The sequence below is a fragment of the Rhodnius prolixus genome, unplaced genomic scaffold (genome assembly GCF_049639745.1).
Source record: "Rhodnius prolixus isolate KJV_2025 unplaced genomic scaffold, Rpr scaffold_4, whole genome shotgun sequence".
NCBI lineage: Eukaryota > Metazoa > Arthropoda > Insecta > Hemiptera > Reduviidae > Rhodnius > Rhodnius prolixus.
In genome coordinates this window covers 41,413,370-41,435,390 of record NW_027411614.1, presented here as the reverse complement: position 1 = coordinate 41,435,390, position 22,021 = coordinate 41,413,370, and the positions used below count along the sequence as shown (strand labels likewise).

The 22,021-nt window shown below is 33.7% G+C and overlaps 1 protein-coding gene across 1 annotated transcript; it reads right to left on the bottom strand.

The window, feature by feature from the left end:
* px (MAP7 domain-containg protein plexus) lies at positions 1 to 21,425 on the bottom strand. The gene is made up of 25 exons (XM_074131078.1): positions 20,582 to 21,425; positions 16,920 to 17,199; positions 15,023 to 15,095; positions 14,779 to 14,933; positions 13,021 to 13,166; positions 12,551 to 12,673; positions 12,295 to 12,434; positions 11,488 to 11,733; positions 11,228 to 11,401; positions 10,019 to 10,386; positions 9,803 to 9,941; positions 8,609 to 8,744; positions 7,783 to 7,889; positions 7,462 to 7,707; positions 6,991 to 7,108; positions 6,718 to 6,903; positions 5,833 to 5,933; positions 5,595 to 5,728; positions 4,418 to 4,537; positions 4,206 to 4,303; positions 3,519 to 3,808; positions 2,669 to 2,870; positions 1,263 to 1,463; positions 992 to 1,183; positions 1 to 442 (listed from the first exon to the last, which is right to left on the bottom strand). The coding sequence occupies exons 1-25, from the start codon at positions 20,589 to 20,591 to the stop codon at positions 78 to 80; spliced, it is 4,350 nt and encodes a 1,449-aa protein (XP_073987179.1). The 5' UTR covers positions 20,592 to 21,425; the 3' UTR covers positions 1 to 77.
* Between the last annotated feature and the right edge of the window lie 596 nt (positions 21,426 to 22,021).

Sequence of the window (22,021 nt, the reverse complement as noted above, 5' to 3'; positions counted from 1 at the left end):
CTTCAAAGATGCCGTTATGATCATCAACTTCGTTTTGATGCACCAGTTGGTCTCCGCCCTGTGCCGCCACGCCTGCATCACCTCTTCGTGATAGGTGTGGACGTTGTGGTAGTTGTGGTCGATACGGTTGCATTTACCGCTGAAGGCGTTGCAGACGATGCATAAGTTGAAGATGATGACGTTGAAGCGTTTCCAATTGGCATTGTCATTGGCACTAATCCAGGGCCACAGTTACCCAATATTCGTCCCAATTCCCTGGCCGATTCATTTAATCTGTCAATTTGACTCTGTGTGTGGGTGCGGTCAGCATTTAAACGTTTACGTAATCCTTTCAACCTTGATAGTTCAATTTCGAGACGTTTCACTTCAGTCTGAGAATTATCCAGTTTATCTTTTCGTTCTTCTTGCAATCTCCTTAGGAACTCGATTTCATGGTCACGTTCTATGTACAAAAAAAATTAACTAGCTTTGAACACTGACATCAAGAAGTCAAGAAAGTGTTATTAGCAAAAACATGGTTCTTGAACCTAAATTGCAAATATAGCTAGTCCTACCATTAAGTGCTGACAGATACAAAGGTTCCACTACTGAACTAGAAGGAGTTTGAACTTCACTTTGTATAGTTTAGTAGTTTTGCAGAATAGCTTGTCATCGACGATCACTTAGACTGAACAAACTCTGAATTTACTATTGCCAGCTCTTAATTTACCATAGGAACTTCTTTGCAATCAGGTCCGAGGCTGGCTAAAGAAATTTAGAACGTGTTATGGTAGAGGGTGGATATTTGTATTCTCATTCACTGTTCATGTAAATGAATTGCTACATACATTCTTTCCCCCTCCCACCAAAAAGGGCCGTCTTTTAATAAATAGTTCTTTAGAAGCAAGTGAGGTACTCACTTTAATATTAAGATTTTTATATTTTGAGGTTATCACCTTGAGCATGTGTCTGGTTATATAATTAACGTTAAAATAAACACTTAATTACTTACTGTGTAAACAATTTGATTGTATGTACATCATTATTAAGGAATGCAACCTAGAGTAATCAGGTATACTGCGTGAAGGAGGCAAACAGACTCCCCTTAGACGTTCGTTGTACTGCTCTAAATAGACCACAAGCCCATCAACACGATCTTTCCTTCTCCGTTCTGATAAAACCTCGTTCCAGCTTATTTCATATTCTATGAACCAAACAATCTAATTTATTTTTCATTTCTTAATTAGTATTTATCAACTTTGCTGATATTTGGTTTAACTAACCTTCGCGTTTTTCTTCAGCCACTTGCTGTAATCCCAATCCACTAAAGAAATTCGTTTTATTATCACTTTGATCTACTGAAACTGGATCAACTATAGGCAGGGGTAAATCAAGCGGCTTTAATACTTCAACTTCCTTTTCACAAGGTTCCACCTTTAAATCTGGTAACACTTTTCTTCTCAACACTTTACGCAGTTCAATATCTATAAAACCAATTATAGAGTGATGTCAATTATAACAATCTTAAAAGAGATTTCTTGTTTCTATTATTTAATAATGACATTAAATGTAGTTGAAATACCTTCAACTTTTAATTACTCTCTACACTTAATAAAGTTTTCATTTTAACATTAATCACAAATTACTCAAACTTGACATGTTTAATAAATATGATGTTCAATATTTTATTACTCTGTATAAACCAAAATTTTAAATTTACAATTATAAGTTAGATGAGCCTTTTATACTGTTATAATCTACTGGGTTCGATTCCCGGTCTTAAGCCCTGGATTTTATTTAATGGTTAATAAAAGAAATTTACAGTACAGTATGGTATGCTAGTCGCCTCCGTCCACGACACCTAATTGGTAGTTGGACGTTAAGCCTCGCCTGAAAAAATAGGCGATTACTTTACTTACTTACTTTTTTAATCTGAACTTTCTTTAAACCTCTCTTAAGAGTGCCTTACAATAGGTAGGGTAAGTACGTCCCAACCTCCTTTATAGGCAGGAGGAAAGGAAATTGTCTACAATGTCTTACACCTAATTGATTGCGTTGCAATAATTAGTTTGTAAAATGCGAAACTTTGGCATCTAGAAAACAGAGGAGATAATCAGCAAAAACTGATTGACTAGTAAACCACAGATAACGCAATAAGAAGATATTTTCCTTTAATAGATACGAAAGTAATTCAAGAGAGGAGTACACGTCGTCAATGTATAAAGTAATGCATATTTGCATATTTTTTCAGGCGGGCATGACGTTCAACTACCGAATAGCTGTCAAGGGCGAAGGCCATTAAATAAAATTCAAGCCTAGACCAGGAATCGACCTCACTACCACAATACATATTAGCTTTCGCTAATCTATTAAAGACTTCATATTTTCTAAAAATCAAAACAAAACCATATGAGAAGAGAGATCGCTGTGTTTGGAACAGTTATCAATATTATTTTATTTTTGTGGGATAAATTCCTCCAGTGGGACTTAACTCGAGTAATAGGAATAAAAAGAAAATTTTCTATTCTCAACGCTCATTAGTATATAACAATCAGGGGTAAAAGAAATAGGTGAACACCAAATTTCGCAAATGATAAGTATAGTTCAGTTTGAATTATGAATAAAAAGAAACACAGAAATATTCTTTTTATAATTATAGATTTCGTAATTTAATACAAGCAGCCCTTACCTGCACGAACCCGTCTTGTACCAATCTGGAAACCTTCTAAAAATTCTAATTTTTCTTTACGTGGTATTTCCTTATTACAGGGCGGAGTAGTCAATATCAATGGATCACTGTCTATAGAACCGATGGTGTCCTCTAGTAAATCTAAATCTTGTTCACCAGTTTTCTGACGTAGACTATATATCAGATCAAGTTTACTCGTCACCTTTAAAATTTAATAATCAAAGATTATTCATTTTACTTTATAATACATACGAGCAGATTTTTAACAAATTCAATAAACAATAGAATGAAATGATTAGTTTGCATTCAGCCATTAAGCCGTACTGATCTAACAGCAAGCCTATATCTTACTTAGAACTAGAGCCGCTATTATGCTAGTTAAGCGCGCTTAAAGAGGTTCCACCCACAATTTTTTTATGTCAGTTATAAAATGATTAATCAATTTAAATGCAATTGCAAACCTACAGAATTTTCTTTTACTAGGTAAAGAATGACTATTTAAAGTAGTAACGCTAATTCCACAAATTTCTAGATAACACGATGCCAATTTTAAAAACCTCATAGATAATGAGCTAACACATTCAGCATAATCCGTAAGTAATAGAAAGTTTGAAAGCAATATAACAAGTAATATAACTAAAATAGAATCTTTTGATATAAATAATGGCGGGTATTAGAGTAAAAAGAGCAGTCTTTAAACCCAATTAATTTTAAATAATCTCTAATTAAGTAAATTTTTCAAATAGTTTTTGAAATGACATTGGGAAGTACAATTTTATTTTTTATTACAAACTACAGTATTTCATTTTCAGGGAAAGTTGTCCAGGGGCTTCTGTTCAGAACTACTTACTTTTTCCGGATGCTTTACTACTTCTTCAACGTTGGTTCTTAATAAAGGCTGTCCAACCATTAAGCCACCACCCCCACCACAAGATGTCAAGAACTGATCCACTATAGAAGCGGATAAATCAAAGTTTATCCTATGTTCTTTTTTCTCTTCTCTGATGGGGCTCTTCCTTCTTGTTGGAGGATAGTCCTCAAATGGACGGACAAATTTGGGTTGTGGGACAGTAGTCTGCTGCTGTTGTTGCTGCTGCTGGGGAGGTGGTGGTTCACCACTTCTTGAACTGCTCTTTCTGGCTAAAATTTTAGAAAACATTTTCATAACTAAGAAAAACAGTGTACATTATTTTATTATTATTAAACTGTTTGTTTTTATTGTTTTTGTATAGCGAGGAATCGGTCAATAAATCACAACTATAATATTTCGTCAACGTTTTTTTGGCCTCTCGTGCCAAGCGAATCAGCCAGATACATCGTCAACGTTTTGACAAATGAATTGTCTTCTTCAAAAGGTAATTATTCTTGATTTGACGGTTTTCAGTTACAATATTGACATCACAAAACAATTCTATCTTGACATTGGCAACAACTACAGATGTGATCTATTGACCGGATCCTTACTACTATTGTTCTTACAAAATTTAACTGCGACGGTTACAAAGAAAAAAAAAAACTAATTGTAGTTTATACTAACGTAGTTCTTGAGAATGTGAAGGTGATGCCCTTGGACTTCTTTTAGTTTTTTCTCTTCTCTCATGTTCCCTCATGCGATGTTCTTCTTCCAATTTCATTCTTGAAAAAAATAAATAATTTATATATCCCACCAGACAATTTTAATGTATCTACACATAAAATAAACTAACGGTTCTGAATTATTAAAATAGAAGTATCTGATCTCTAATGTACCTTTCATGAAGAGCAGGAGATAAAAGGAGAGGTGACGGCATTATGGGATATAAACCTCCGTGATAAGGCGGAGGATAAACTCCTAATCCACACCTCTCTAAATATAGTTGTTCCTCCAATCTGTTTAAATTAAAAATAAAGGAATGATATTAAAATCACTTTTCAGAAACAAACTTACACCAACACTGTCCAGAATGATTTAACTTTTTGAATAACACGCAACAGATGGACTTCGATTGGTGGCATTGCCCTATTCTCCGGAAAAGATACATCTTTTTTTGATCTCGTGTTAGCTGCCCTCTCGGAGTTCCGGTGATTTTAACAGTGTGTCATTCTTTTTGCAATTGCAGGAGCAATGATGCATTATGAAGTTTTGAGCGAAACTAGAGAAAGCTGAAAATGTTAACTTATTACGCCAACTTTCCAGGTCACATTGTGCCAAATGGTTTACGCAATTTAAAAGTGCTGGTGGTAGAATAAATTCGACCTCAACTGGTGAAATTCCAGTGTAGAAAGTTAAGGATCTAGTGCCGCCTGCAAATCGTCGTCTAACTGCCAAAGAATTTTCAGAAGAGATGAGTATCTTACTAGGGAATTATCTTTGAAATCTTGACGTAAGAGTTGGATTTACTGGAATCACGAGAGTCAAAAATCAACCATCAGAGAAAGAAAAGATCTCTACGCATCAGTCTTGGTCCAATGTGAGAGTAAAGCACACTGTTTCCCTCTTTTGTGCTGGAATGTACGATACATTTTTGCTGTAAGGTTAATCTGTCAACTAAAAATACAGTGAACGAGTTTTGCAGAGATCGACCTAAACCAAAAATGTATCGCAAAAAGAGATCCAGAGTTAGGAGAGATTCATTGCAGCAAAGCACCTACTCACTCATCAATTCGTCAATGCCAATAATCAGAAGATTGGTATCCCCGGCCAGGCTCCACATTCCTCGAATCTGTGACTCTACTAATTTATTATTAATGCTTAAATTTAAAATAGAGTTGAATGACGCTAGTTTGACACTAATTTATATTTGTCTATAATTACAACTTAAGTGGGTCTTAAAATATCAATTTTGCTTCTTGTTTAAAATAAATCAGAGATACCTATATGTTTTAAAACTTTATCGGTTATTTTCTGAACAAAACTTATACTGAATACATAAAACTAGTAACTTACCTATAAGCAGCCTGTAAATGTTGTGGATACAGTGGAGGATGATACTGATATTCTAAAGGTATTGTCATGGGAGGAATTCGGGTAGGCTCCTGGGGACGATATGGCTGGAAACCGCTTCTTGAGGAACTATGATCCTACAAAGAGGCAAAAATCACATGAAAAAGTTAGTGCCAACAAATAATTTTGAAACATCACCATTTACATCGGTAAAAATGAATGCTATTGCATAACTACTCACTTTGTCGTGCAATTTGTTGTTAGTTGGTGAAGGAGCCCTTACTAAAGGAGTTGCAGGAACTCTATTCTTTGGTGATACTGCTCTACTCTGATCTTCATTTTCTAAAAATAATTTAAAACCCACAGTATATTTATGCCAAATTACTAAAACCGTATAATAGAATGAAAATTAATTGACTGCTGTATTTCTTTCCTCACTATATGTAAGCAATTTGAATGAACTGTATTAGAACGGTTTTGTTTCTATTGCCTAACAACTACTACGTCAGAATTTACATTTAATATGTGCACTGCAGTTCTTGTGGATGAAAGATTTCAGCGTGAAACCGAGCTTAGGTACTTCCAAAGTCCCCTTCCCCCTCTGCACAAATGTTCACTCAAAAATTATGGAGCTCAATTTTGAAGCTCATCGTGTCGTTCTGTAGGCTTTTATCAAGAATAAGAATAAATTATTAAGACCTTTTGAAGAAAATCATGAAGCTAAAAACACGTACCAAAATCAGAAAACTTACGTTTCTGGTTGGCAAGTTTGGATCAAAACCAATATGCCAAATCCTTGGTAATTTGAAAATATTACGTTTCAGCTTATCGCGATTTCTCTTTACCCTTTATTTTCTCTTACTACTCCACGCACACAATGTATTAAACTGAAGTAAAGATAATTCAACATTATGAGGATCCTTGCTTATTCAGAATCAGTCGGTGTTGTATGAAACGGTGGAAGGAACTGCGTATGTATTTCTATGTTCAAGAATACAAGTGTACTGTGCTGAACAAAACCTTAGATATTTCAAGTGCACATTATATAGAAATATTCCTGAAACCTCAAGGACAGTTAAGATAACTATATGAAATGAATTGGAGAGTATACTGAAATTAAATTTACCTTGAGTAGATTGCTTGCTAGCTAGATTTCTTAAGAACGCAGCAAAAGATCTGCCTTGTTGAGGCGGAGCTTGTTGCTGTGGTGCCATTACTGTGCCTGGCATTGAAACAGCTGGCACTCTGGGCGCCGCAGCTGAACTAGGCACATTACAAACGGAAGTAGACAGATTTTTAGACTTACTACCTCCTGAAAAACAAAGAATTTAATTATGACCCCATTTACTTCGAGACATGTTTATTTATTTATTTATTTTAAACAAACTAGACCACATACCTTGATCACTTTTAACCAAATTTGATTGATTTCTTTTATCACCGCCGCTAGAGGATTTGCTTTGGTTAGTAGGGGCATTTTTCTTGGATGATGACCTATTAGGTAACGTGGTGGAAACCTTAACAAAGTATTTATATGGTTATAAATACATAGCATACCAAAGTAATGATATTGTAATAAATCAGTTACTTTTTCTAATGTTAAGAATAGATTTCTTTATTAAAACTTTTACGAAATCCATGCCTACCATATGCTTATAAACTTAATAGATATCTATGACTTTAGTTAACACTACTTTATTCTTTAAACGTATATTTATTTGTTCGGAGTTCTTTAGGGCATTTCAGGAACTGAGACGGAAATTTTACTTCATTAGTAAGTAGAAACTTTTTTCTTTTTATGTTGTCTTAGGTACTTTTTAAGCTTATCAAGAATAAAATTATTGATTTAAAACGTCACTAAATTACTTACAATTGTGTCCTCATAGCGACGGCCAGAAGGCAAACGTGCAACAGTCACCTCAGGACTATCCTCTGGTGGTGGTGGTCTTGCTATCCAGTTATACTGCCTTTTCTCTGGAGGTAAACCCCATCGTTCATATTCAAGGGACTGTGCTCGTAAGCTTTCATAACAATCTAAACATACCACTGCAAGATCTCCATTCTCTAGTAACAAAGATCTATCAGGTTGCCGATGGTAACGAAGAAATGGGAAATCCTGAAATAATTCACTTAATTGAAAATGAATACTAACCAAGATGAATATGAAATACTTTTACAAAAATGTAAATACCTTGACAGGTAGAGCCCGAACTCGTCTTCTATAAGTTGTAATACCGCAAACATAACATATATAATCGTGCCAATTGTAATTCCGAGTTTCAGGATTTAAATTTGGCCCTGTAAGATATAAAAAAAAGAAAAGTTCATTATTAAGCAAAAATAAGGGACTCAAATATAAATTTAACCAGGATATCAGACTCGCTATTTCAGGGATTTGGCGTTTATAGTTAATCTCTTATGAGTATCTTTCCTTTCTCAAACTTTTCGCAATCAGTACTGGCCCCTGCCTTTTGCTAGACCAGTCTCCGATGCAAAGTTTGAGATTGTTTTGCAAGAAGGAATGTAATATTTCATTCAGGTCCTGAGGCCGGAAGAGTACGCTCATCAATCGGAAAGATGCCCGCCCACTCTATTGATGGATATGACTGTAACTTGGTATTTGGACGATAAGCCCTGCCTCAAAAAATAGGAACTACTTTTCTTTCCTACATGCTCATACTCCTGAACAGATATAACTAACAATCTAGTTGATTTACAACTGATTATCTGTTGTAAAGGCCACAGGCAAGTAGTCTGCAAACATTCTATAAACAGATGACCACTCTTCATCTGGCATCTAAGTGACAGATGATTTCATTAATTTCGTTTAAATAAATAATTTAGACCATTGCGATTTCCTTTATAGCTTTATTAGAAGATTTCTGTACATAAAGAACACGGCAAGTAAGTTATACACATATTATTTGCCTTATAAAACGCTAAAGGTATCTCTAGGATTTTTAAGTTAGAAAAACCTTTAATTACTGCTATTACGTTTTTCAAAATAAGGCACTTACCAGATCTCCTCCACTGAGCCAAGACCGTATGGTAACAGAAGGTACATACAAGAGCACTACCATCTTCCCGTAGTTGTTCTGTATTTGAAGAACTTTGGTGAAGTAGAAGAGACGGAAAGTATGGAGCATTTCGACCCTGAAACAAATAAATCTAAGCTTTATTACTAACAGTATTTTTTTACATTATTTATTTAACACTTTCGAAAACGTATCGTTTATTTGCCTTAGATGGAATGGTAGTTCAAATGTGCGTCTTGCAGATCAACCTCAAGAAATGGCCCTGAAGCCAAGAAATTCCCTTCACAATAGATGAACACAATTACATAGATTTTTCTGAATGCAGAAACTTGTACCCCGGATATCAATAAACAAATTCGCTTTCATTTTTTGATAACCAAGAACTCTTATGAGGAAGAATTACAATCGCTACAATTCCCTAAGTAGAAGCTGTTATAGCTATTGGCAACATATCCAAAGGATGGCTTTCTTATATCTTCTTGTCTTAGTCTACGGTTCTGAAAATGATGAACTCATTCCTAACATTCCTAATTTGGCCCAAAGACAACTTCCTGCCACCTAAACCTGAGATGCCCATCAGTATTTTCTCAGGAATTCTTGAGTCCTTCATTCTTATTCGTTGCCCTAACTATTTCATCTTTCCTTCTTGGTCCATCCGACCAAATTCTACTTTAGATAAAAAAACTATTGCTCAATATTTTGCCTTTCTTTACCCATTTCTTTTCTAAACAGAGCAAATGTTCTTCTGAAGATCTTATTCCTTCAAGCATTCAACTATCTCCCAATCTCTTTCGTTATTGCCCATCTCACAGAATTACTCCACCACGGCTTCAGTGTAATACGTACTTAAACGTGTAAGTTATAAAGTAATGGAAAATTTTTCTTACTCGAAAAGTTTTCGAAACGTACGATTTCGGTGTAATCAAAATATGAAAATTTGATGTGGTTGCAATACCTCTTACCAGCAGTAAAAGAAAGAGAGAGAAAAAAATAGAAAATTCGTGACCTTAATAAATATTGTAATTTATAAGAACAATAATTCGTAAATATTAGTTTAATAAGTTTCTGTTTATAGCATAAAGATGTTGCACAACGATAAAAAATAACATTTCTGATTCATGTGTGCAGTAATTGGCGTAATGTGTTAGTTATATAATAAAAGTATCATTTAAATACCTGAGGTCTGGAATACAACACTCTGGCAAGAGTTAAATCTGAGTGTAAACCGCACAGGAAGCAATAAATAGAGGAACCTTGATGGATAGGCTGGGACATTACAGTGGCTCCATTGGCACATATACCTGGTACATCGTACCTGAAAATAGTACATTTTATTGGAATCTGTCGTAATGTTACGAAAGAGAAGCATTAATAATTCATATAGAAAAGTACCTTCGAACTTCAAGAGGAACTCTGTCCGCTTCCATGAGATCCCATTGTGTAGCTAATCTCGCTAAACATTTACTACAAATAAGAACTCTACCAGTAGCATCACAACAATCAGGAGCAGCTGTAGCTAGTAGTGGACGCAGACATGGAAAGTGCATGGCATGTGAATTAATGCCTTCAGCACTCGTTGGTACCCATTCGGCCTCTGTTCGAGAAACGGCATTAGCGCAGACTGGACATCTGATGGTTCCCAGTGCAGGCGGAGGAGGTGGTGGAGGAGGTGCAACAAGGGCAGACGCCTGTTGTTGTTGTCCGGGTGTTGGTGTGCGCGATGTTGTTACACAAGCCTCCTTGCCACTGGAGCAAGGGCTCTAAACCAACAATTAATAAAAAATTGTATAGCTTAATTACATTTTAATTAATTAATGAATAACAGCAAAAGGAAACGTCCTTTAAAATATATACATATATACACTGAAGTTACTTATAGAATTTCACATCACTTAACAAGAAGTCGGACACGAATCAAAGTCAAAATACATCACATAAACATCACTTAAAAATCGTAAGAAAAAAAAATACTTAGAACATATACACTTCAAAATATATAACAATGTAAATGTTTAGACAAATAAAAGAAAAATACAGAACCCAGAGAAAAATATTTAAATCTGTTTTAGACCGATATCTAAAGGCAAACCAGTAATAACCAAAATTAATGTATAATTTAAAGAATATCATTAAGAAAATTACTCGAAAAATAGGAAGAAAATTTAATAACTGTTTGTAAAAGATTACGTACAAACAAGTTTTATCATTTTAGGATTGATGAAAGTTCGATTTCGTCTAGTTTTAATTCAAAAGTCCCCGGAAGTCAGAAGGTGACCTGCTTCGGCAGGCAGCACTCGCGTGATCGTTGCTGCGTTTACAACATGGCAATGTCCACTCTGAATGGTGAAATCTATGTACTAGCGAACACAGGTCGTACTGGTTTTCATACTGTTTTCTTATAATGAATGAATAAATTTACACTGGTTTTGTTAAGAATTGAGAAAAAGAAAGCAAGATTTTGAGAATCCCAATGCCTTGAATTGAACAAAAGCCCCCTCAGGATAGGTTTTTTGCCTGAATATTTTCGAAAATGCAAGAAGATTCGAGGAATTACATTATTGAATAAAACTGAGAGAATAGAAATATAATAAATAGAAATACCTGTTTTGGAGTTGGTTTAGATAGTTCATAAGGTCTGAATCGTATATCCGGAGACTTGACACTGTTCTGAGACGTAGAATTCGATTGTTGCTGGTTCTGCGAACTCTTATTGGAATCTGGTGTTGAATACCCTTGATGTTTCTGAGGTATAGCTTTATAGCAAATGGAGCATACCTTGAAATACCAAATGACCATCTTACTTTAAAAAAAATTAACGCGAAATTTAATACTTCAAAGTTTATTAGTTAAATGACACCTACTTCCACTTCACCTCTTGCAGTAATAGCAGCTGCCCTGTTTGGACGTTCCACATTGGCAATAAATGGGAAGTACGTAGCTCCTACGTTATTAGGTGCTGTATACATTGTTCTTAAACAACTAGTTGGATATTCCAATCCGCAAGTGTAGCAAACGAACGTATCGTGCCCAGGAGCCGCAGCAGTCGGTGATCTCTTTCTCAATGTGTAGTTACGTTCTGCATGAGGCACACATTGCGACTGGTACAGCTGTGTTGAATAAGTAAATATAAGTTTTTTTTTATTCATGCAATCGACATTGCATTCATTATTTTGACAGGGTTATTTAAAGATAATTTCATCAAATTTGTGGAAAAGGGCAAGAATTAGAAAGCAGCATATGCATGAGCGATTTTCTAATTTCACTGGTCCCTAAGGCTTTGCTGATCTTGCCTTTAGGTTCATATAGCCACTCGGTGTGGTAGGCGTGTATATACTTTGATAAAGGGCTCTCAATAAGTCCAACTAGTTGCACCCTGCAGCCCAATATTTAAATGTTAGGCTGCTGCTCGAGTGGAACTTGACAGGAGACGTTTGAGGACGTTCATGTTACATTTATTAAATTACTGTGGCTAAACTTGTACGTATCCACTAAGTTATAACTTATAAGTTTATAAATTTATACTAATAACAAAAAATAATATTAATAATCATTTCTGTTCCCAGTTGCCACTTGTGCTACTATATTATATGTAAATTTTGGCTCGCGTACACATATTGATAGCCAAACGCAAACCTAGACAATAACTGCAGACCATTTAAAAATTTTACCTGCCACTGATGTAACAGATGCTGTTGACAAGCTTGGCACGCTAATACTCTACCATGAGAATCCATTGGTCTACTCCTCGCTGGTCTGGAGTGCAACATAAGTGATGGAAAGAAAGGTTGATTTGGTAATGGTTTAGCAGCTGTAGCAAAGATTTAAAACAAAAAAATCTTTTACAAAAAATTAAATTTATTAATTGAAACTTTAAACAGACCAGGTTTTCTAAGGGAACGAGTAACGTAAAAGGTTATTACATACCTATATGGGAGAGAGAACCACGAGTATGTTCTTCACCGCACACGTAGCAAACTTGTGTATTTGAATTTTTATCTGGCATGGACAGATCAAGGATATCAGTGCCCGTACTGCTTGTATAGCTACCTGAAATTATAATTTATGTTTGAACACTTAATTTTCATTTGTGAAAAAAAAAAAATGCCAACAAAATAATTCTATAGAAAAAAAAGAAAAAGAGCAGTGTTGTTAGGAATGTGACAATAGTAACTTTTTAACTGGGAGGGAAGGGATTAGCTATGAGGCTAGCATACTGGACTCCCACACGGAGGTCCCGGGTTCGAATCCAGCTGCTAACCCTTAGATTTTCTCTTCCTAGGAGCTTCTTACAGCTCACTGTCTGGTGATGGACAGTGTTGTCTGTAACGAGAGAACACTGTCCGGAGGCTGGCAAAAAAAAAAAAAAGAAAAAACTTTTTAACTCAGTAAAATACCTGGATTCGAATGTCCTCCGTTGGATGCTCCTGGAATTGAAGGTGACTGTCTAAGATCTAGGGCGGAATCTGAATTTTTCGAATAACTAATACTTGGAGGGGGAGGAGGGGCAGTACTTTCCTCCATGCTTGATAAACCAGAATCCCTGAAAATAATATATTATTCCATGAGATGCACAGAATATTTCCCGTATTGCGTTCTTCATCCTCAAAATAAGTAAAGACGGTATATGGGATCACAGTGCTGAGATAAAGGGATAAACATATTTGTACAACATAATACACGGAAGAATATTAACAGTAATGACAAAATTCAAAACTTAGATTTCTTAAAAGGATGAAACAAAAGTGGGCCTTGCGTTGTCCTGTTGGAACATTAACCAAAGAGAGACATTGTTTTATCCAAATCTTAGTTGCCATTTTAGCTGACCATGCAGCAACTATTATAGTTTTTGTGTTTGAATTAATTATTTTTTTGATGTTTCTGTATTCTTATATTGGAATTATTTTTTGGTATCTTTTGTGAATTTTTGATAAACAATTTTAAAATTTTCATGAAATTTGGACAATCAAGTACCAGCTACATTATGCTTCAGTTTGCTTCCAAACCTTTCTATTGCTTTGCTATTCAAATAATACCATTTTTTATCACAGATTAAGATTTGTCAAACTCTTCCCGAACAATCTGTGCGTCTGGTGATTATCTCAGACCGATTCCTTTTAAACTGAGTTCTGATAAGTGAACGCACGGCCTCCTTATCACATTATCTTAATTTTTACTATAATGCGCTGGTTCAGTACCGGTCTAACTTTTATTCCTAAATTTAAGACAGTGACTAGAAAGATATTCGAATTTATGCTCTTTTTTTTCTTATTAAACTAATAAATGTATTTCGATTTTTTTTATTTTATTTTTTGAAACATGCAGCAACTATTTGAATTTTTGGGTTTTGGATTAATTAATATTGGAATTACTTTTTGGGATCATTTGTGAATTTTTGAAAACAATTTAAAAATTCTCATGAGAACCAAAGCAAAATCTAAGGCCTAGACCGGGAATCGAACCCATTATCACAACGTATCTTAGCACTGCGGGCACTGCCTCTAACCATTCGGCTACTATGGTGCCAGTCTAAGTACTATAGATAATAAATACAAAAAAAATAGATAATAAAATACAAAATATTTTAAATGGTTGATAGTTTTCAACAAACAAAAACCAGTGTTTAATATGTTAAATCCAATCCAGAATTGAATCCAAAAAATGTACACATATTTTCATAAAAAATATTTTTATGAATTAAACAAGAAAAAAATAAAATAAAATAAAGCCTAATAAACAATGCTAAAAAGAAATTTATGAGTTTATCATTGAATGACCTTTTGAGACCCTCATTAACTTTGCGATAGCCCTCCTAAAATATAAAATGACAAAAAAAATGACATACCACCATTACTGACCTTTACGAATGCCTTAGAGTATTTTTCTACTTTATGACATTAACGACAAACAAATATTAATTTGCTTTATACGTTTTAATATCCGTATCTTTTTCGATAAACAATAAATCTCCAAATGTAACTGATATTAATTTATTTAATCTGTTGTTACTCAACATTTTAAATATTAACATACAGATATTAATCTTGTATTAGTTGTTTAGTGTAACTTCTATATATACTACATACACCTCAAAAATTTGTATACTAATACTCAATAGTTTTTAATTGTATAATCTATGTAATTCTTCAACTAACCTATACGTAGGCCTAGCTGTGAGGCCAAGCATATCGGCTGCATATTCTCCTTGAATGCCCATTTCTACCCCAGTATACGCACCGTTATCAACTCGCTTCAACCAATAAATGCGTCTGGAATGTGGGGTATTATCCTTTTGGTAACGGTCCCATTGCTATAAGAACAAATTAGGGTTAAAATGAAATAAACTGATATCTTAGAAATTCAGCTGAAATTCAGTATTTACACTCAAGTTAAACCTACCTGATTAAGCAATGAGTAGCAAAGGTAACATGCTCTGACAATACCTCCATCAACAGATCTGGATCGATTATACCTGAAATGGAAGGTACATAAATTAATAAAAGTTTTCTTTTTTTTAGACATGCGAATAATTTGGGCCCATTTGATCGCTGGAACTTGAAATGTTGGATTTGTTTGTCTAATATAAGGTATTTCAGGAATTTCTGTGGAAAACTTATAGTACCCTCTTATAGATCGAAACGTTTTAACTTCTTAAAAAAATAATTATCGAAAAGGCAGAATGGATTAATCCGCAGCGCTAGTCTCCCACGCGAACGTCTTTTATATTTTTTTCCGAAGTGATAAAAGGAAAAGATTATTTTTGTACAGACGGAAAACAATAGAAAATATCTGGAAGCAATGAACACATCCGGTAACCGAAAGAACCTCTATTTCTTCAGGGTTGTTGGAACATTCAACGTTAAAGCAGAGCTACTTGATTTTAGCATACCTACCATTTTATGAATGTAATAAGAGATTTATAGGTAAATTTTACCATAGTGGGAATGAGGAAGCTGACAGACTCTCTAAGTTGTTGTCAGCAAATATGATACAACCTGGAAGGGTCCTTTCCTTTTGAGACCACAAGACGAATCTGCCGGGCAAAAACAAAAAGGAGGACGACGAAGCTACACACCATACAGTTAGAGGGCAAACAATGGGCTGTCTTGAAGGACGTGCTGCCAGCCAAATAACCTGCCTCGTAGGCGGAGCGGTGGCCTGTTTTCACTTGATTTCCGGACACGATTATCTGCAGACACACTTATTTAGGATCGGGGTAGTTGACAACCCGAAATGTGTGCTTTGTGGGAACGGGCACATGACAGGTGACCATCTTTTTATGTGTGAGGTCCTGTCCCATTTGACTGTGTCACATACTGACGAGCTCTCTTCAAGAGCTAAACTGTACTGGGCTGCGAGACGTCTAATGGTAGAGCGCCAATGACAAACGGTATTGAAAAAAAGAATGTTGAAAGACTGATGTAAAGCCTGCTTCTAATGTAGAAATGTTTTCCGAGTTTATTGTGTATCTAAAAATAAAATCAAATCAAATCGGTTCATCCCGGTGCGAGTTGAAATTTGAAGCTGAAGTTGGCGGAAACTGAAGTAGATCTGCGTGGATTTAGGTTAAATCTTCAGTAGATAAAAGATTAATAATAGAATTCCATCATCATCTGCGGAAACACACTCAAAAGTTCGCCAATACTATTTTATTTACTTATTGGAAAGGAACAATTTATTGACAGAATTTTTTTTACGGTCAGCTTTAGTACAATTTTTCTCCACGAATAGTTTTAACAATTATTGTTAACAGATGCATTCAGAGACGATTCACCGATGCTACTGAACCATCCAACACGAAATTGTTCGAATGTCAGGGTTCACAGTAACACCTATCGAACCCTATAGATGTCATATCATGTTCCACCAAGGTGATTCTTAAAAAAATAGCACAGATAGATTTTTAACCAATTAATTAATAAACGGCAATTCGTGGGTAGAAATATGAAAAGAACGATTCTGATTCAACATAATTTTACACTAAAGTAAGTTCTCGCTTATGATCTGCTATCAGATAACGCTGAAATTAGGTCGTTATTGTCGCTTGCACTGGACACGGTACCTTTGTTCCCTATCCTTTATGTTCCGCCGCGCTAATGTCCGTCGAAGCGTAAACTCATAGCACTTCCAGAGATCGAGAAGTCAACGTAGAATTAACAGAAACAATTTAAAAGATGATTTCAAAAATTGAATTGGCATTCAAACCATTTTTTTTTTTTTTAACTTATTACCTGCTTCATAATTAGATTATTTTCAACTTAAAGGCTTAAAGTAAACTAATAAATAATATAATCACCCAGGCGGTGGTTCATGTGCTTCAAGAAATGGGAAATATGGCTGATGTGGATTGTCAGTAGGCGTAGACCGTAGACCATATTCCTGACAGTGTCCCGCATGTCCACAAACAAAGCAAACAGCAGGTGGTGGTGGCTGCTGTGGGGGTGGAGCTGCTGCCAGTTGTGGAGGTATTAACTGTTGTGGTATCGTTTGCTTGAGGCCATCAGGTCCAATACTATTCAAATCTAACTCTGGGTGACGACCGGCCACCACATAAGGCTTTTCGGACATTGGGTTTGCTAAAATTTTATAAAAATATATATTAATTCACTCACTTACAATGATTAAAAAAAAAAATATGCTATATTGTGTTTCTTTCTGTATAGTAGACGGTAAAACAAATATAATAAATAATTAATACAATATATATAATTCGAAACATTTGAATGAAATGCAAACTCAATATTTGGCTAGAATTTCTTTTTTCCTTCAGCAGTTTCTACTGTTATAGCAGACAAATATCCAATTCCTGCATCCGATTTGAATAAAATGTTATAAAATGCTGTTTTTGAACATTTTGTCATTAAATCAACCTTTACTCACTTTTTTTTTACTGAAAGATGTTGTCAAAATGATTACTTTATAGATAGTAATAATAATTGATCCTAACCATTTTTGGTTACTAAGAGAACTTATGGAACTAAATTTTTAATCCTGGAGATAAAAGGTAAAATCTTCCACTTTCTCTTCATACATTATGAATCCTTCAGAAGTATCGTTTTTTCTGTTTTTCCCATTCTAAAAGAATTTATAAAATATTTAAAATGTTCAGGAACGCAAGATAAAAAGAAAAGATTGCCTGGATTTTGATAAATACAAAAAAAACTTCTCTGTTTGCCCAGAATTACTGTAAATTGAAACTTTCAGGGTAAAATATATCAAATAAGTCGTATACGTATTTGAATGTGTGCAATCAGTGTGAAAACAATTTTTTTTAAAGAGAAAATCTTAAAATTCTGAAAAATCAATTCAGTTCAGTGGTACTAATTTTTTACCCAAATTCTGTAGTCAATGGTAGAATCTAAGCGAAATATCAAATTTGAACACTGCTATTTTTCGAATTTGAGTTACGAGGGTACACACACATTTGAGATTTGAGAAGAGACTGCTTATTCGTACTCAGAGCAAGTTAAAACGATACTACTGATAATCAAAAATTGGATAATCTGCTGGAATACAATTCTTACTTCCTTTGACGAGTAAGAGAACATTAACTTCTTTTTTTCTAAAGCCTCAAACACCACTAATCAGTGTTGATGGACAGTGCTGTTCGTAACGTGAGACACTCTTAACCTAACACTGATAAATGATTTCTGAAATTAAAATAAATAAATAAAACCCAACGAAATATGTATGCCTCCTTCCCATTAAACTTCTTTCTCAGATTTTAAAGTTTGTTAACGAAAAAACCTTAAGTTTGGAAAAAAATTATAATAAACTAATTATGGATAATTATTGTATTAATTTTGTTCCTCACAAAGTACTATATTTAGACAAAGGAAATAAAATTATTAACCCAAGATATTTTATCAAATAAGAATCAATGTCAGTCTGGAATAAAGAATAATTTCAATACATCGTAATGAGACTGTATAAAATAGATAAGGAAATTTGAAAAGTAATGAAGTAAAAAAAAAAAAAAAAAACATTAAAAATTACTTATTTTTGAAATAAAAATTAAGACATTGCTAGCTAATGGAAACCACCAAGGTTATAGCTAAATTGGACATTATTTTCGATGTTCACTTTTTTGGTAAATTGTACTTGCTTTTAAAAAATCAACTAATACTTCCATGGGGAAAAAAAACAGTAACAAACATTTTTTTCCTTTAATTTAGATGCCTACAACCTCAATATAAAAATTAATTTAAAATTTTCAACTACTGGATGTAACTTGGCGAAATTTTTACAAAAGAAAAAAATATTTATACGCCGATCTGATTAAAAAAATTAAAAATTTACAATACAAAGTCTGGTCATCTTTGTTAAGGTCTAGTTAATTAGCTTATTAAACAGTTTTGGTTATCTAGTTTCTTTGATCTACACACTTGATCACAAAGAAATTAATAGACCCTACTGGTAACTAGCAGATGAGTTTGTGCTTTTTGCATTTCCAATTGAATCCCATTGCAAAAAATAAAAAATTACAATAAAAAATAAAAAAACGAAAAAACATTGGTTAGGACTATGTTCAACAGCAGAGTGAACACGAAAAATTGCAGTGTCTGAAATTTTCGAAAACAAAATCATGCCGATATGTTGTTGTCCTGCTGAAGTAGACGATAGGAGAAAAGGAAAAAACTTGAAGTACTGAACCCTAATTTTGTAATGTTCCTTCGCAGCTACTGGACTTTTTTTTAACAAAATCTCTTTTTATGGATCACTATTTCAGGATAAACCTGTACTTTTCCAGTACAACCTACTGCAGAACGTGCTAGTTGATTAAGAGTCTCCAACTATATTTTATTTGAGAATAAGACACAATAACCAGTTTTATGAGCTCAATAACGATCATATTTGGGAAACAAAAAATTACATTGGTTGGGATACGACCACCCTAAACAATTTTCCTTCAAGGGTATGATGTACACTTAAGCAACAATAATCTAACATTAAAGTTTTATTTTTTTTGAAGTTGATTAATTTTTTTTCCTACTAGAAATAATATGCTATTCCTTTTTAATCTATGTGTATTCTATGCACAATACAAAAGAATTCAAAGTGTTGCATATATCCCATCAACGCTGTTCGCTTTAAGAGCTTGTAAAATAAAATAAATCGGCCACCATTAATTCAGAAATTTTGTTTAGAGAAGAGCTAAGTTAAGATATTAGTCAGTAATTACCAACACAGATGTATTTCAGAGAATGACTATGTTGAAATGAATTTGAAATGTTAAATTTAAACATGATCGAAAAAAAATATTTCGACAGTAAAGTAAAGTAATTGCCTATTTTTTCAGGCGGGCTTTACGTCCAACTACCAATTAGGTGTCGTGGACGGATATTTCGACAGAAATTGGCGTACAACTTTCAACTTGTGAATACAATATTAAGTATACTTATTACAAATTATTATGTCATTAGGAACACATGATGCAATAAAATTATTAAATATTAATCAATGTTTAAAAAAATGAACCCTTTCGCTGATTTGTGTAAAAGCAATAACATTTTTTAAAAAAAGGAGCACATTACATCACAGAAAAGTTTATATTTCAAACCAAAGAATGTTTTCATTTTAAAACGGGAATATAGTGGAAACGCACTAAATATAGAACATTTTCTATTTAATTTGAAAGCTCGTTAAAAATATTAAAAATTTTAACTGTTTTAACAAATATATTTATGTTTAATGTTTGCGAAAGATATTTATTTAACGCTTTAAAATTAGGTACGACTGTAAATTTGAAAAGATCAGTACAGTATTATAAATTGTTTAATAAGGATAATGAAGGTAGCTCATCATTATTTTACTTTTTCATTTGGGAGAAAAAAAAACATTTATTACAGAAAACAAAAACCTTTTAGGGCATAACCTCAAAAGTATACGGATGTTATCAATTGACCCATTTCTAGACTGCTTGTAAAAGATAAAAAGTAAAATTTTGCATAAACTTACTTGGAAACATGGAGATAATTCTTGCTTTTTCGTTTTTAAGAATTTTCTGGGTAACATTGGGGAGAATAGTAGTTAGCGGATCTCCGTTGCTTAGTAAGTCCTTGCAATGGCGATTTTGTTAACCCGGCTTAGGCGTAATATAATCGTACCACAGCATTTTTCACAGCGGACTAGGAAGCTGCTTTTCCTGATCCAAAGGTTCCAAAAACTTACACTTTCAAATTAACTGGGTAGGGCTAAACCATTGGAATGTTTTTTTTTATCAAAGGTAAATGCCAAGTTTCTTCAACAAATACTTGATGCGTTGGTCGTTTTGCAAGATTAACGATCAAAATTGTGCTGGAAAATACCACAAATGTGGCTTAATTATGAAAAAAAAATCACAAAACTAGTATTGAAAATTTTCTCAAAAACCCTTCATGTTGAAAGAGGCTATTCACTGCCTTACCGAAAACTTGGTACACAGGGTTGCCAATAGAAAACACATAAAATTCGATGAATTGGCGATAATAAGTAAGCGTCGATTAATAACAGCAAAGCTAAGTTCATCAGGTCGTCAGAAAGTAACCACAACTTTATAAGCATGCGCAATGAAGAATTTATACTTTTTACATTTTGAACAATTGAACACGAATCAATTATGTAAAGTTTTTATCAAAAAAATATTGAAAAGTATGCGATTTATTTTTATATCATCGTAATTTACTTTGAATTGCAATGACAAAGGAACAGCTGCATCCTACTCAATAAGTAATAGTGGATAACAACTGGAAAAAACAAAATTTAATTATTGTGTTAATCTGAAATGTACTGAAAACAATTTGTCCTTAACTGCTTAGTGAAAGGCGAAATGTGTGATGGCCATTATCCTAAAGTAATTTGTAACTAAATCTTCATAACTAAAATAACTAAAAATAAAATAACTAAATCTTCATTTTTCAGACTTCAAAAAAAAAACAAAAAATAAACACGTACTATTTCAATTTTTAATGTTTTTTCTTTTTCAAATAGCTTTCCTCTTAATGCCGAATTGCTAATAGCAGTTCCAAAGTTAGGCGACTTTCAGTAAATTGCTACACTAATTTAGCAATTTCATTATGCGATGGTATATGAATATTTCTTAATCCTTGTTAATCGGATCGCAGTATAATCATGATCCATTCTTTTTACATTGTAGATACATATGTTACCGCTTCTGAACTGTTCTAAATAAAATAAAATTCCCGCATCGTAAAACACTAGTATTTACTTAAATAACAGTTTTTCTTCGCTATTCGTTAAGTATTTCCATTATAAATACTTTTTGAGAAATTATATTTTAAACTCTTCAAAAATGAATTTGAAATAAAACTGCAAAACTAATTCCATTATTAACAAAAGTAATTACTTATAAAGAAAAAAATAAATCAATTTTAATAACGCCAGATTTCCTATCATTTT

Bases quoted from the DNA above. Each gene is read 5' to 3' on its own strand.
- px (XM_074131078.1), bottom strand. The intron at 10,387-11,227 runs GTATTTCTATTT...TTGTTGGTTTAG, and splicing joins CTAAACCAACTCCAAAACAG to AGCCCTTGCTCCAGTGGCAA. The intron at 7,708-7,782 runs GTATTTACATTT...GAATTATTTCAG, and splicing joins TTCGGGCTCTACCTGTCAAG to GATTTCCCATTTCTTCGTTA.